This window comes from Phytophthora cinnamomi, assembly GCF_018691715.1.
Source record: "Phytophthora cinnamomi strain GKB4 chromosome Unknown Contig50, whole genome shotgun sequence".
In the NCBI taxonomy this organism is placed as follows: domain Eukaryota; phylum Oomycota; class Peronosporomycetes; order Peronosporales; family Peronosporaceae; genus Phytophthora; species Phytophthora cinnamomi.
The window spans coordinates 960,232-976,936 of NW_027150983.1; the positions used below are offsets into that span (position 1 = coordinate 960,232).

The window sequence follows — 16,705 nt, forward strand, 5'->3', positions numbered from 1 at the left end:
GCAGAAGAAGAAAAGTGTCGGATAATCCTGCAACGAATACCTTAGTTTCGTCGTGGCACTGTTCCTGCCATCGTGGTTCCCGCTGTGGAGATGTATCTCCCTCTACTCCATCCAATGATGCCATGAGGAACTCGATGCGCCATCGAAACGCATACAAGCTGCTGGTAGTGGCGCGCGTTGACGACAACCGCAGCATTAGAGCTTGATCGGGTGACATCTTGATCATTTGTTTAAAATCGGTGAGAAACGCGTGAAATCGATCCAGCAATTCTGGGCGGTGGAGTGACACTTGGAGACGATCATATAGGTTTCTCAGTTTGTCGAATGTGTCGGAGTATTGGGTATTATTGAACTTCTTCATGTGGTTTTCCAGGTCCAGCCATGCTTCTTGAACTCTATCGGATTCATACTCTCCTATGAAACTACCGGGTTCATTCTCCTGTTGCAAGGAGTTCGAAAACTCCTCGGTAGCCAAATACTCCAGCTTATAGATGATTATCGACAAATTAATACGTTGACGAGGGTTTTGACTGCACATTTTCCATACTAATTCGCCTGCATCAGCGCAAGGACAACAAGGCGCAACTTTAGACTCGGTGTAAGTCACGGTGTAGCCAGTATTGTTGAGCTTACAGTTACTCCAGGAGCGTGGCCGCCACTCTAACTTCTTCATCCTCGCCCGTTCTTCGGACACTCTACCCCATGGCATCTCCTTGGTGGCAGCTTCAAGGATGCACATTCCAAGCGAATATACATCCGATTCAAACGATGGTGGCATCCCTTTCACTACCTCTGGGGCCTGCCAGCGCATCGATCCGATTACACTATCCGACGCTGAGCTGGAACGCCTGATTGAACCACCCAGTCCAAAATTCGACAATTTCGCCTGGCCATCACTGCCTATCAATATGTTACTGCATCGCAGATCACCGTGAATAATCCCTCGCTCATGGAGATACTCGAGACCTAGCGCAGCCTCGTGTAAGTATTTCCACACCACCGGCTTTTCCACTGATGAGTATTTGACATGATCAAGGAGTGAGCCCTTGCTCGCGTACTCACATACGAAGAACAACAGGTGAGGACCAGCATCACACGCGCCGTACATTTTGAGGACGTTGGGATGGCGGAGCTGTTCCCACATACGAACTTCGTCTTCAAATGGCGAGTGAGATGCGTCTGGAACGAACAGCTTCACGACCGCGTCGGCATCGAGCCACCGAGCTCGAAAATCACCCCCGATATTTCCGTTCTGACTGTAGAGGGTGAGCTCGATTTCCGACGGGTGAATGGAGCAGCTTCGTGGGAGGTGAATGACACCACCGGTATTTGAGGCTGTATTAGTGGTGCGGGATTGAATTTCGGGTCGAACAAATGGCATGAGTATTCGCTGTATTTCATCGTGTCCACGTTCAGCAGCAAGTCGGAGAGCGGTGAGTCCATCGAAACTTTTCGCATTCACATCTGCGTTGTACTGCTCGACCAAATACTGGACGATTGCAGTGTTCCCTTCCTTTGTGGCCTTCATCAAAGCTGTATATCCAGTGCTGTCCTGGACATTCACATCCGCTCCACATTCGCCAGCAAGATACTGCACGACATCCTGGTGATATCTAGCAGCCATCATCAAAGCAGTGTATTCGTCATTGTTCTTATCATTCACATCGACGCCACACTTTTCATGAAAATATCGGACGAGTTCAACGTATCCATATTTTGCGGCTTTCATGAGCGCAGTGACGCCGTGATTATCCTTGGCGTTCACGTCAGCGCCACATTGCCCAGCCAGATACCGCACGACATCGATGTGCTCACGTTCAACCGCCCGCATGAGTGCTGTGAACCCGTCATGGTCCTTGGCATTCACGTCAGCGCCACATTGCTCAACCAGATACTGCACAACATCGATTTTCCCTTTTTGAGTCACCAGTATGAGTGCAGTCTGCCCGAGCTTGTCCTTGGCATTCACGTCAGCGCCACATTGCCCAACCAGATGTTGCACAACATCGATTTTCCCTTTTTGAGCCACGAGTATGAGTGCAGTCCGCCCGTACTCGTCCTTGGCATTTACGTCAGCGCCACATTGCTCAACCAAATACTTCACAGCATCGATGTGCCCACATTCAGCCGCGAGTATGAATGCAGTCCGCCCGTATCTGTCCTTGGCGTTCACACTAGCGCCACATTGCTCAACCAGATACCGCACAACATCGATGTGCCCATATCCAGCCGCGAGCATGAGAGCAGTGTGCCCGTACATGCCCTCGGGTTTTACGTCAGCGCCACATTGCCCAGCCAGATACCGCACGACATCGATTTGGCCATATCCAGCCGCGAGTATGAGTGCAGTGTGTCCGTACTTGTCCTTGGCGCTTACGTCAGAGCCACATTGCTCAACCAGATATTGCACAACATCGATGTGCCCATTTTGAGCCGCGAGTATGAGTGCAGTCCGCCTGTACATGTCCTTGGCATTCACACGAGCGCCACAGTGCTGAGCAAGGTACTGTACGACAGCAATGTGACCAGATCGAGCAGCCAGCATTAGCGCTGTACATCTGTCGTTACCCTTGGCATCCACGTCGACCTCGCACTCCCCAATGAGGTGCATCACGACCTCCAGACGGCCATTCTGAGCAGCTCTCCTCAACGCCTGCTCCCTCTCCTTCTTCCCTGTCAGCGCTCGAACTCTCGCGAGGTCGTCCTCTTCCGCAGCGTTCGTCAACAGCTCCATCTTCGTCAGCTCTGCTCTACTTGCTGCGTGGCTAAACGAAGACTGATGCGATCTGCCGCCCTCACACGAACGAGGGAGGGAGCTCATTCAGGTTAGAATCCTCTGGCAACTCTGGGTTCCAACATGGCGCTTACCGAATTACTTATGCTATTTCCTTCTATATATTGGTGAGGTGGTCACCTTGTCGTCGTAGCAGCCGTCTTTCATCTACGGAGTGTATTTTCGCTGGATCTACTGGACCAAGTTCTTTGCCGTGCCCCGCGAGCTGCAGACGCAGAGATTCTCGAATGAACGGAGCGTTGGCCGGATCCTCCACATAGCCCGGAACTGGCCGTTTCCACCAGTCTGTGAGCTGATCAACCTTCGGGATAACGTGCAATCGCTCAATCTCCGGTGGCTCGAACTTGAGACTTTCCAGGCGTTTGTCGTGTTGCCGTCGAGCAAGTAGTGCGGACTTTGTTGGCGCGCCGCTACAAGTAGCTCGTGGATGCCAGTGCTGCGGTGGGAGATCCAGTTCTTGCTGCCTTGGACTGCGCACGAAAGCGCCACTACGACGGTACGAATCGCGAAAGATCTTCTCCGTGCGCGCAAACCGCTTATCGCAGGAGAATGGTGGTTCGATAGCTAACGCTAGCGCTCGACGGTCTTGCTTCCGCGCATCCAACAGCTCGCTACGCTTCGTAAAGTTCGGCTACAAGGAATTCATTTGCGATCAAACGTTTTAGCTCTTTACTACACCGAAGAAGAAATCAGCAAGAGCAACTACACTGTAGTTGTAGAGATGTACGCACTGTCTGAAGTCAGTCAGGCGGGATCTTGGCATCTAGTGTAGCCATGGTAAAAAATGCAGATAATGAGAAAGTTTTGCAGTAGCTATCGTGAGGGCAGGGATTTACCTCCACCCGCTGTAAGCTTTTCATTCTGCTGAATGAAAGTTGCGCAACAAGAAGCCAGTCGCATTAGTTGAAAATTACTAGTTATCTTACTATCCTACTTACTGAAGTCTGCTTATCAAATATCGTGTGCTTGAATTTTATTTAAACAATTCCAAGCACCACACTGGAAAATATCCAACCTCGCCATCTAGACATGTTAAGGTAATTCTTCTCTAACCTTGTGGAACTTCTTGGCGAAGGGATAGTTCTTGTGGGCTATTCAAGTCTATTGGTCGTTCGCCAAAGGTTCCTATGTACATCAATATCCATTGTCGTCGTTGGGACGTAGTCTTTATACCCATGAATGAAGACCTCGCGGGTTCTTACGCCTAGAATTTGAGTGTATGCACTGTGTATTTGAGGTCGTTGTTCCTGTGGTTTCGACTACAGTAGGCGTGATTAACACGCTTGGAGAGTCTGACGTAAAACCTTTACACAATGACTACTACCAATCTGATAACGTCTATTTTCTTTAAATTCCAGCGGCAACGACGGTGCCCAGCAATGAATAGCGGCCTGTCAAATGAAACCACACTGCTTGCAACTGATATCAAGTCCATCTTCGACATTGTATAAGCTAAGGGACCACAAAGCACCTCATTTCAAAATCAACAAACCAAAATTTGGAGAAAGCGTGGCCATTCTAGGCTGGTTCAAGACATTCTGTCTTGAACCAGCCTAGAATGGCCACGCTTTCTCCAAATTTTCCTGAAAGCTGACTACAGACGAATCACGAGTTGCTTTGAACACGACGGACTTCAAATTATGGAGAGAGGAAAGGTAGATGGACCAGCTATTGCAGCCTGAACTCGACGAAGACGGGGAGTCGTTTTGACGACGTAGTCGGGATCCCGATATCCTTAGCACTTTTGGCATCTCAAGAGCGGATTTGTCAATCCAGACAACGATACTAGCTCAGTCGCGGCGTCTTGATGCCCACAAGCCCCAGCAACCCTTGGGAAATACCAAGCGTACATGATGGCCCAGACGTCTTTGTACCAGATCGCTCGACCGTACACTTGCGCTCCCGCGATCTCAGTTTCACACCCTGCTGCCCTTTGAGACCGCTACTTGTCTCGCCTGCGCTGTTTACATCCGGAAATGGAATGCATCCTTTCTCCACGTAAAGCTCCAGCTGGAACTTCACTGCAACCTCCTCCGAAATGGTGGCAGGGCTGGGCTGGGCAAAACGTTGCACAGCGTCGTGAGGGATGGTGCCAGCCTGCACGGTGGCAGTGGAAATGGCGAGCAGAGCTGAGAATTCATCGTTGTTGTTGCGGCGTTCCTAGTCTTGTGCTAGTAGTTCTGCTGCCGACGTATTTTGTAGGGTATGTTAGCCAGGTAAAGCGGTCAACACCATATCAACGGTGTACAAAGCCAATCAATACACGTATATTAGAATCTGATCGGATGTACGAATCTAGACAAGATAACGTTACTGACAATGGTTCGAAAAGATTTGACACTTGAAATTTAGTTCTCTTCGTGCCATCAAGAAACCCTTTTTCGCTTTTGTTCTAAAGTAAAAGAGACATCGTTTTAGTGTATGTATAATATTTTTCTAAGCAACTACTGCTGGTTTATCTTATAATGACTTCTAATTTCGATCAGAAATACATGGACACGTGCAACGCTTGCTGAAAAAATATTTTAGAGCTGATAGGGTGGTACAAGTAGGTTCACACAAACACTACCTGTATTGCAAACGCTAGCGTTTGCAGACTGTTTGTTAGTGTGTAGCAAACAATACTAATATGTTGGTGGAGTTAAACGAAATTACCCTGAAGCTCTCTCTCCAGGCTACTACGTCATAAATTTCGCTGCGCTTGATACGATGACCGCCTGTAGCGTCCTCAATAACAACAGATTTCGATTGACAAAGTAGCGGCCTCGAGCAACGAATTCGTAGCTAACTTAGAAGGTATGACAGGGTACAAACAGATACATACCTCTGCAAACAGCACTTGCAGTTAGTTAGTGTATCGCAAAACTCACAAGCATGTCTGCGGAGTACACTAGGTACAGAAGAGGGATGACTAACACCAATATGTTAGAACACCCTTCCGCTTGTAAACACACCAAGCAAATTGCTCTTATCACATAGTTGTTGACCCGAATAACCCTAGTTCAAAAACTGTTTTCTTATGGTTACATTTCGGGTACCTCATCCTACTCGGGTATACATGTCCCCGGTTGGGGGAGTCTGCAGACGATGTGTTTAAACGGCTTGAGTTGCACGAGGCAGAAAATGGGCTCCTTGAAAAGCCAGAGCTGGATGTGTGGATTAGTTACATGAAGCTGTTCAACAAGGAGAACCCGACCGAGAAAATCAGTTTGATCGCAATTCTCATATCACACTTCGGTCTGACCACGATAATCCAATCAGCAAAGAATGCGCCAGCTACTTCGGCATTCACCAAACGAGGGCAAAGCGAGATGGTTCAGCGTTGGCGCGCTCAAGGAAATTCCCGGATGACGTCTTCGAAATGTTAAAACTCACTAGAGCGGGGCTGACAGGCCTGGCTTGAGCACATGGAGCAAGTACGTGAACAATGTCAACAAGGAAATCCACGCGCAGAAGATGACTCTTATCTCGACGTTGCCGGCGCACTACACGATAAAACGCTCGTGAACATGTTTATCGCAGAAAAAATGCTCCCAGATTCGAAAAGCATTGCGCCTCGAATGCAACCTGAGCAGACTCAACAATGGCTGAAGACTGAGAAATCCCCGGGTGATATTTTCATGCTGTTAAAGCTCGACAAGGCCGGAGACACACTCTTCAACAACTCGTTGTTAGCTGCGTGGATCAACTACGCGGACGATTTTCGATTGGCTTACCGAGGCACACAACTAGAAACCATTTTTACATTGGCGATACACCATAGCGACGACACGCTGGCTAGCATGAATTTGGCCGCACACAAGGTTCGCAGCACGAGGAACTCCGCTCACGATTGCATTCCGAACAACTGCGATACTGGCTTCTGAAGAAGAACACCCCCGACGACGTGTTCATGCTGCTAAAACTGAACAAAGCCAAGGACAAGCTGCTCGAAGGTCCACTTTTTACAGTATGGGCCGAATACATGCTGTACTACGACACCATGAATCTAAAAAAGAAGTGGGATCCGCTCAAGTCGTTAACATACCGCTACGGCGAGAGAGACCACTCGAAGATGCTAGCGGCGGCTATGAAGGAGCCAAGTACATAAACGACCGCCACAGAGTTTCAAGCAAAATATGCAGCTTAACCATTGGTTGTCCGACAGAAGAGATCCAGTAGAAGTGCGTGTGGAAGGAACGGCAGCAAACGAGCTGAACAACTTACTGTACCAAAAATATTCGAAGGCATTCAACAAGGAGTATCAACACCACTAAATATACTCTTAATATAAGAAGTACTTAAGTAAGTGATACTTCGAAGTAGAACCACACCAAAAGCTATTTTTTACATCTTGATTCAGTTCGGGCCTTCAATTCCCGTTACACCGGGTAGTTGCACCCGTTGTGATGGCACGATTTGATAGCAGCAAGACACAAGAAAAGTTCGTACTACACATGTATTGAAGTTCATGAAGCCGTGATGTATTGAACATATTCGACATGCGTTGGGTATCGGTACTACCACTGTCGGGTCATTCAGAATGACACTTGCGCGCTGAGTTGTCGATGCAGATTTTGAAAGTGCTCCAGCTCACGAGCGAAGCATTCGTGATTCTAGCACAATACAATTGCTCGTGTTACGCTTGCACGCGGGGATAGATGAACAGTACTCATGCATGAAGAAGTTACATAATTTTTGATGCACAGCGCTCGCGTTGCGCTCACAAACTTTCAACTACCGAAGCACTCTACCACGACAGATCCTTCGACGCGCCCGCTACTGCCGACGCCGGCGCCTCCTCCTTGCTGGAGCAGCCACCGCCGCTACCGCAGCTGCCCTTCTCGGCAGCAGGGTCCTGCACCGCCACACGGAAGAGACGGTTGCCGAACTTCTTGTACAGCGGCATGATGCCACCGCCAGCAAGCAGACGCTCCTCAAACAGCGACATGTTGAAGCGGAAAGTCTCGCCGCCCACCTCAATCGTGCGGCCGGTCATGTTCACCGTGATGTCGGCGTTCTCCTTGGCCAGCTCGTAGAAGCGGTCGTCGTCGAGCTGGATGCCCAGCAGACTGAAGTTCTGGTAGTTACGCGAGAAGATGTAGCCGAACGAGCGGGCAATCAAAGCCTGAACGCCAGCGCCCTTCATTGCCGTCACGGCCTGCTCACGCGAGGAGCCGCAGCCGAAGCCGTGGCCAGCAACCACCACGTTCTGGCCCTGCTTCACCTTGTCACGGAAGTCCGGGTTCGTGTGCAGGAAGGCAACCTTGCCCAGCGCCTCCATGTCGTTCTCGCACAGGAACTCACCGGGCAGAATGGCGTCGGTGTCGATGTTGTCACCGAAGACCTGCACGCGGCCCTTGATGGAGCCCGAGAACGTCTCCAGCGAGGCCGCAGCCTCAGCGTCCGAGTTGCCGGCGTCCTCGTCCGAGGCAGCGGGGAGCTCCGGAGCAGCCTCAGCGATTGTGATAGGCACGGACGGCTGCTTGGGCACCGCCGAGTTGAACTTCTCGACGTCAATGAGCTTCAGGAACGGCGTGGGGTCCGTTACCTCCATCGTGAAACTGGAGGCAGCCACCGTGATGGCCGACGCAAGGTTGGCAATGGAGCCCTTGCCCATGCGGTTGCGGTAGTTGCGGTTTTGCGAGCTGAGCCAGACCTCGTTCTCACCGGCAACGTCGGCGGCGATACCCAGGCAGAAACTGCAGCCGGGGGCGCCCACCACGAAGCCAGCCTTCTCGTACACCTCGATGAGGCCGTGCTTCTTGAGGTTGTCCACGATGATCTGACTGCCAGGGGTCACGCGACGCTGGCCGTGAGCCACGGGCTTCATGCCCTGCTTGAGGCAGGCCTCAAGCACCAGGGCGCCGAGCACCAGGTCCTCCTCAGCAGTGGTACAGGCACCGATGAAGCATCCGTCGAGTTTCATGCCAACAACCTCGGACACGGGCTTGACGTTGTCCGGGGACGGGAACAGCGCCACCTGCGGCTCGAGGTTGTCCAGGTTGATCTGGAACTTCTCAGCGTACTGGGCGTCCTCGTCGGCGCGGAAGTAGAGCGCGTCGTTGTTGTGGTCCGGGCGCTTCGAGATGTAGGCGGCCGTGCGCTCGTCGGCGGGGAAGACGCCAGCAATGCCGCCGAACTCGGCCGTCATGTTACTGATGGCGAAGCGGGCGTCGCACGAGAGCGCCGAGATGTTGCCGCCCCACTCGACGCAGCGGCCGATGGCCACCGTGTTGCACTTGAGCTGGCCCAGCGTGTACAGCATGACGTCCTTGCCGCCCATGCCCATGGGGGGCGTGCCCACGAACTCGATGAGCACCGTCTCGGGCACCTTGATCCACGTCTCGCCCGTCACGAGGGGCATGACGACGTCCGCCGCGCCCAGGCCAATGGCGAAGGCGCCCAGGCCGCCGGTGCTGCACGAGTGCGAGTCGGCGCCCACCACGATCTGGCCGGGCTGCGCGCGCTGGCGGTAGAACTCGGTGTGCAGGATGGTGGTGTTGGGCGGCTGGAAGTTGGTGAGCTGCGCCTCCTTGGCGAAGTCCTCGGACGCCTTGATCATCATCTGCTGGCGCGGCTGGTGGTTCACGCGCGGGTCCACGGTGTGGTCCACGGCCAGCCAGAAGCGGTCGTTGCGCCAGATGCGCGGGCGGCCCATGTCCTGGTACGTCTTGTCCATGGACTTCCACGTGATCTCGCAGGCCAGCGTCCACTGCGCCTTGACGCACAGCATCTGGCCGGGCGACACCTCGGGCTTCGTGAGGCCCACGGCCCAGTGCGTCAGGATCTTCTCCGGCAGCGTCAGCGGCCGGCGCGCGGGGGAGGCAGCAGCAGCGGGGGCGGTCGCCATCTTCACGTACTTAGTGGGACTTGAGCGGAAGGGCGCGAATGCGGAAATGAGCTATGGGGCAGTTGAGGTGGCCGTTCCGGGGGTGAGGCGCAGAGGAAAGGACGAGAACTGGCGAACGGCATGAGATGATGAGAGATGGGGATAAGGGTATAGAGGGCGGTTTGTATAGTTGACAGTTGAAATAGTGACTGGATGGAGATGGGAGGATTGTAGTATTCACGGGGTTCGTTTGCGCAAACGCCATCAGGATAGTCGGGGTGTATCTGTTTAACGTGTTTGCGCTCAGAGTTGGTGTGGTGCACTGCTTCCATGTGACGAGGATCCGGGTTGGGATCGTGGCGGGCGTTGGCTGGCTTCGCCCCACGTGGCCAACGCGGCTGTGGATTACTCTTGGTAAGCATGATCCCACACACACAGCCGCACGCTACAGTGCAGCTCTCCGTCATAAAGGAAAGGAAGCTCTCCAACAAATGGCTTCATTCAGTTCTGGTGCGGTGCACCACCAGCATTTTCGGCTGTTTGCGCAAATCGCGACCTTCGCGCAACCTCCTGTCGCTTCACCTTCGCGCCACCTGCACACGTTGAACCTCTGACGCGTGCTGGTGACGTCGCCTCCCCCATCCCCATTATCCGCCGATCCTCGTCAGTCATCGCCAAGAGCTGCTCGGCCCTCATTGTCACTCCCGCTCCGCCGGCCTCGCGCTCACCCCGCTCCGCCCCATGCTCGCCCTGCGCAGACCCGCGCTCTCCTTCTCACGTCGCGGCAGCCGCGCCGCCTCCACCTTCGGCGTTGTGTTCGACGTGGACGGCGTGCTGCTGCGCGGCAAAACGCCGATCCCGGGCGCGCGCGACGTGCTGCTGGAGCTGCAGGCCACCGACACTCCGTTCGCCATCATGACCAACGGCGGCGGCTACCCGGAGGACACCAAGGCGCAGCAGATCGAGCAGATCCTTGGCGGCGGCGTGTCCGTGCCCGCCGAGCGCATGTGCATGAGCCACACGCCCATGCGCGCACTGGCCGACAAGCACGGCGACGAGCTGGTGCTGGCCGTGGGCAAGGACGGCGCCGAGCTGCGCAAGGTCATGGCCAACTACGGCTTCAAGCACGTCGTCACGGTGGACCAGCTGCACCAGCACTTCCCCTCCATGTACCCGGACGTCAAGGTGGCCGAGCCGCTGTCGCACGATGGACGCTTCGACGCGCAGCCGTTCACGGCCGTGTTCGTGCTCATCGACCCCATCTACTGGGGCCGCGAGCTGCAGATCGTCATGGACGTTCTGTGCTCGCCCGACGGACTGCTGGGGCAGCGCACGGTGGAGGACGACGGCAACGGCGAGCGCCAGCACATCCCGCTCTACTCGGCGTGCTCGGATTTCCAGTATGTGGGCGAGTTTCACTTGCCGCGCTACGGGGCCGGGGCCTTCCACGCCGTGCTGGAGGACCTGTTCACTCGCACGACGGGTCACAAGCTCGAGAAGACGCTGTTCGGCAAGCCGCAGCGCACGTCGTTCGAGTTCGCGGAGACGCTCATCGACGCGCAGCACGAGGATGTGGAGCGGATTTACATGGTGGGGGACAACCCGAAGACGGACATTCGGGGCGCCAACGAGGCTGGGGGCAGGTGGAAGTCCGTGCTCACGCTGACGGGCATGCACAACGGGCCGGAAAACCACGACGAGCACCCGGCCTACGAGGTCGTGGACGACGTGGCACAAGCGCTGGCCTTCATTAAAGAGGACTTCGCGAAACTGCAGGCTCAGAAGTCGAGAAAGTAAACGAGTCTGAGGAATGGAAGCTGAGGAATAGAATGCTGTCGTTGGGTTGCGTGTTTGAGCTTGTGGGCCACAAGTTGTGTACATGTACTTTCGAGTTGTTTTATCTTGCGGCAAAAAAGAATGTACGCTGTCAGGAAATGGTGGTATCGTTTGTCTGATTTCGCTTACCATTTCCAGCTTCGTCGTGCTTGACTGAACGATGGTGAGATGATGTCGGTGAGAGGTCCCCAACATGCCGACGTTTGCACAGAACTTCATTCAGTGTCAGATACGAACTTGCGACGCTACAGGTACTTCTGAAGTACCCCGTCATGTAGTGTTGATACTCGCTTTTGAATGCCTTCAACTGCATTTGAGACGGCTTCAAACAAAAAATACTACGTAGTATTAACCAAAGAACGAGTCGGTACCATTAGACACGACGTGAAATTTGGAATATTCTGAAAATTTCGAGAAAGTTGGAGAACATGTTTGGCCTATCAGCGAGTCAAATCCTGCATAACTAACTTTTCTGGTGAGTATTAGCAGATCGCCGAAGCTACAACCAGATCCTCAATTGCAACTGCAAACCACACTTTCGTGGTCGAACAAGCCCTCATTTCCTTCTTCACTCTCGCGGGTTTCCACGTCTGACAGGACACTCCTCATGAAAAGCAAGCATCGCGCACGATGCTCCTTGAAAAGAGTACTACAAATGTTTCAACCCGAGTGGGGTAAGTTCACAGGTCCGTCTCAGCGAGGCGACGTTTTTGGTGTCCTCCCACTTAAATAGGTGGTAGATCGGTGAGTCGATGGTGTCGTCGATGTCGTCCTGACGGGCAGAAGCCTCACTGTGCGTACTCGCGTGACGGGCATCTCTAGCTGGGCAGCATGGAGACTCCTACCACAAGTCAACCAGATGATTCAGATCTGCTCATTTGGGAGGGTAGTATAGTGATAGGTGATGTAGGCGACATCATTAAAAATGAGAGAGCGATCTACTGGAGTAGTCGATTCGACACCAAGTACTCGATCGTGTGTGCGAGAGCGGGTGAACAGCGATTCTAGAATCTCACGTTGAAGCCTAGGTATTGAACATTCTCGAAGTATATATTAATTTGTACGCTCATTCGGTGGTGTGGGAATTCGTACGACGCATTTCCACGAATTGGCGACAATTCAGGTGAATGCGTATTTGGGTTCGAGACCTATTCGAAAGAGACGTATATTGAAGCTATCGTTTGCTGGGAAATGTTGAAAACTCGAAGAGTGATTTCCGGTCCCCAAAATTTCGACTTTCTTCGGAGCACACAATATTTTTAAATTGTACATTTTCGGAAAGCTCGTATTAAAAGAAATCGAACTACGCTTCATACGACAATTTCCCACTTCCAAATTTTTGGTGTTCGGTTATGTACGAAACTTGATTGGTCAACTCCAAACGCGCGTATCTCGATAAGTCTAAATGGTGGCTTACCGGTAGTATCATTTTGTTCGAGACCGTCTTGTTCAGGACATCCGCTGTAGTTCCTTCCACACGAAGCAGATAACCATTTCTACTGGTTCTTTTCGGTCATATATCAAACGCTGCAGGTGTTACAGTTCCAGGACTCATGATTGGCGCTCACAGCGGAGCCTACGTCCGATGAACAATGAAGAAAACTCAAGAAGATAGTGAAGTTAAGCTCATTATCGTAGCAGTTGTTCCACAGTTTTGCCACTGTGTACGATGGAGTATGCAGTGATCAAGTTCTCCGTGTACCGAAGATTTTATGCTCTCGTTTTTTTGTGGGTAATCCTTCGTAAAGCACCCTACTTGTAAACCCTAAACGCGTGCAGCAGCAACGTTACACCACAACTCGAGTATGGCCCACGCTTTTTCGAGCAACTTGTGGAAACTACCATCGCTTATCGGTATCTTTGCACGCACGAGATCCGTTGTGTTCAATGCGGATCGAGCTTCTTCAGTGAGCCGACTCCACGTGATGAGAGGTTCGTAAGTGCCTCTTATTGGTGCCACGTTTGACCAAACATGCTCAAGTGATGGAAAAGTGTCGGGGTTACACCGCCACCAAGAGATGCGATACCTTTCTTGGTGTATTTATCATCTCCCTCGGAAAACTGTTTTTCAAGGAGTCCATTCCCTGCCATGAGCCGTTTCAACACATCGTCTCGCCCTTCTTGACCCATGTTTCGAGTTGTTGGGTAGGGACTGTCGATTTGGCCAAGTTTTCCACGCTGGTAGTACCGAAAAGCCCCTCTTCGTCGTTATTGTCCGGTCTGTTAATCCTCAGCAGTCTTCTTGTGGGTGAAACCCTGGTGTCAGGTATGGACTTCTGGAATTCTACGAACGCAGCAAAAGCAGCACCTGCGAGCAGGGGCGGAACCAGACAAAAATTTTGAGGATGGGGAGGGGGCAATAGCCCTAACTCCGCCACTGTTTGCGAGGAGGTAGGTGACTGCTAACAGCACGGTATAATTGTGATTCATATCAACACTTGCCGAAGTTGACAGCGACTTGCGAAATGAGGAAAGGAAAGCTGCGATGCCCCGAACGGAGACCCAAAACGTTGAAGTTGGGAGGTTTATTGTCTGGGCCACTTTGATCATCATTAGCTGAGAAGATGCTCGGTATGCGATTATCTGTCGTTATCACCCGGAGCGATTACTCGGGCGGAGCAGTTTACTACGCTGTATTCGTGGAAATTGTTCAAACCGGATTTGATGCTAGTACTGAAGAATTTTACAGAAGGCCTGGCGCCTATGAATGATCACGTTCACAAAATAACGTTTCAAAGTGATAAAATGTTCAGATACGGTTGTTGTATCGTTAGATGCGCTTTATTGCGGTGGGTTGCCTGTTGAAGTGCTGTGATGGCGACTTGCTCCTGCTTCGTCCATATAGTATGCGTTTTCTTATCTTGCATTGTTCAGACTGTAGACGTATTTTTTGTTACCGGACAACACTAATGCGTATCCATCTTCCGATCCATTAAAGATTCCTGAATGCTCCTATTTGCATGTCGGAAAACCGCCAGAAGGAACACAGAGTATTGAGCAATTGACGTTCAGCACACAAATTCACAAGGTGATGCAACATCAGGGGGGGGGGGGGGGCAGGATCATTTTGCCCCTCCCCCCCCAAAAAAATATGCAAAGTATAGATTTTTAGTATTCGATATCTTTAGATATGTCCAGAGCTATCCTGCCGATAATTTGACATGAAATTCCTAAGTTGTCGCTTATGTTTGTGACGGGAGTTAAGGCTGAGATCGTCATGCATTCGAACAGTTCGGCAGAGCCCTATTACATGCACATGTATCGTGAGCCCAGTGTCCTCTACATGAACCGAGAAGAAAATCGATTGCCGACCAGCCAGTTAGATTCTTGACGGAATCGCATATGATAACGCAAACTCTGATGACTGCACCGTGATCAGATTTGGGGTAGTCGGTTACAGGAGCAATGCTCGACAAATGCATGCACTGTACAGTCAGCAACTTTCTTGAAGTTATTGCTCGATACTCAGGCACTTCCGTAAAAATACAATTGCACATTGTGTGTGCCAGTGTTACAAATCTACTCATTTGGTCACCCGACTTGGCGTTCGCCACGAGGTAAGACGTCGCTGTGTACCCATAAACACTCGAAGCCTATGACCCATGTGGAAGTACAGAAAGCACGCTGACAATATTGAGGCGGGTCAATTTGACCTATTGACCCTCAAAACTAGCATAGAAATGTCAGCCTGGCGTAGAGGAAGCGCTGACACATGAGAAAATTTTTCACAATTGGAAGGAGATCATGTAGGCTGAGCAAGTGATACAATCATAAAGCTTCAAATCGAAGGCCATCACACCACGCTCGTTATCTTGGAACCTTGTTTTGCACACGGACAGTTGAGGCTGCTCGTTTGCTACGTTACACTTTGTATCATCCTGGCAGTGCTCATTCTCGTATTTCCCCTCTGCTGAACAGTCAAGGTCTGCCATGAATCTTCGAGGCTTCTTCGCTGTCCTCGCGGCTTCATTCATCGCAGCTGATGCGGGCATCATCGACCACGACAAGGTGGAGCCGTTTCCTCAGCCAGACCCCGTGACCATTTCGGAGAAGGCGGCAGTCAAGTTCAAACCCGAGTTGAATATTGCAGACGGATGCGTCTCATTCCCGGCTGTCAACGCCGCTGGTGACACCAGTGGAGGACTTAAGGGAAACTCGGGAAATTCCGCTTGTGATAGCGCCCCATTGGGCTCGCAAGTGTACGGCCGATCGATGTGGTACAACGACGTCTGGGCTATTATGTACGCCTGGTACTTCCCCAAGGGATTCTTCGTGGGAGTGGCGTCCAGGCGCTTCGACTGGGCGAGCGCTGTCGTGTGGATCGACAATCCTGACTTTGTGACACCGAAGATTTTGGGACTTTCGACCTCCACGAGCGACGACGACTATCAGAAGAAGACACCCGCGCCGGACTTTGCCATCCTGGGTGGCACGACGACCTTGCTGTATCGCTCAATTAGTGAGGTGGCCGGACAACCGATGCTGGATTACAGTTCCAGAACCGGCGACTTTCAGCCCCTTATCAGGTGGGAGCAATTGCCCGACGCAGCGCGACTGGCACTCAACACGACGGACTTTGGCCGCGCCTATGTGCCGATGAACGATGCCAACTTCGAGGAGAAGCTGAAAAAGGCGTGGCAGTTTTAAAAATAAGAGAACAAGAAATGATATTGAGCCCGTTATTGTCGCAGTTACCCCGCAAGTTCAAGTTCTGCGTTTACCGAATCTGTTCTCTTCCCACGTTATTTAGTGGCGTCGAGTCCTTCATAGTGACCTACAACGCCCTACTCGTAGATTCTAACGATGACGCAGCAGCAACGTTTGGTACTAACCGAAAAATAATCAAGAGTTTGTGTGACAACCCTGTGATCTCACCTAATCGAGTGGAGTGTGATTTTTGAAGCTCCTTGGACACCATGCCTGCGCGCTGATTCGAACGCTGAAGACCTTAGCCAGGTACAGACAGTCAAATACAGCGCCATAGGCCAAAGGAATGTAGGTATAGCGTCGGTGCTTACATAATGGAAGTAGTTGAAGCGGCCGAAACCATTTACCCCAGCAACTACGCAACGAGCATGATAGATGCCATCATCGTCCCGCTAGCGGAACCACTACAGTGACAGGTGCTGTGACGTGAATCAGTCCGCATCGCTTCTTGCGAATAGCAAGTTGCGATGACAGAACCTTTCCACCAGTCGGAAGTGAAAGTTACTATCGAAATACCTTTGGAAGGTGATGAGATACAAGACAAAACTCATAGAAGC

The 16,705-nt window shown here is 51.9% G+C and overlaps 2 protein-coding genes across 2 annotated transcripts; one reads left to right on the forward strand and one right to left on the reverse strand.

Annotated features, from left to right (window-relative positions):
- Positions 1-7,523: 7,523 nt before the first annotated feature.
- On the reverse strand, positions 7,524-9,626 carry IUM83_06634 (Aconitate hydratase; the record flags this gene model as incomplete). Its single annotated transcript, XM_067930859.1, has 1 exon — positions 7,524-9,626. The coding sequence occupies one exon, from the start codon at positions 9,624-9,626 to the stop codon at positions 7,524-7,526; it is 2,103 nt and encodes a 700-aa protein (XP_067789609.1).
- A 720-nt stretch (positions 9,627-10,346) lies between these two features.
- IUM83_06635 (TIGR01456 family HAD hydrolase) lies at positions 10,347-11,402 on the forward strand (the record flags this gene model as incomplete). Its single annotated transcript, XM_067930860.1, has 1 exon — positions 10,347-11,402. The coding sequence occupies one exon, from the start codon at positions 10,347-10,349 to the stop codon at positions 11,400-11,402; it is 1,056 nt and encodes a 351-aa protein (XP_067789646.1).
- Positions 11,403-16,705: the final 5,303 nt, after the last annotated feature.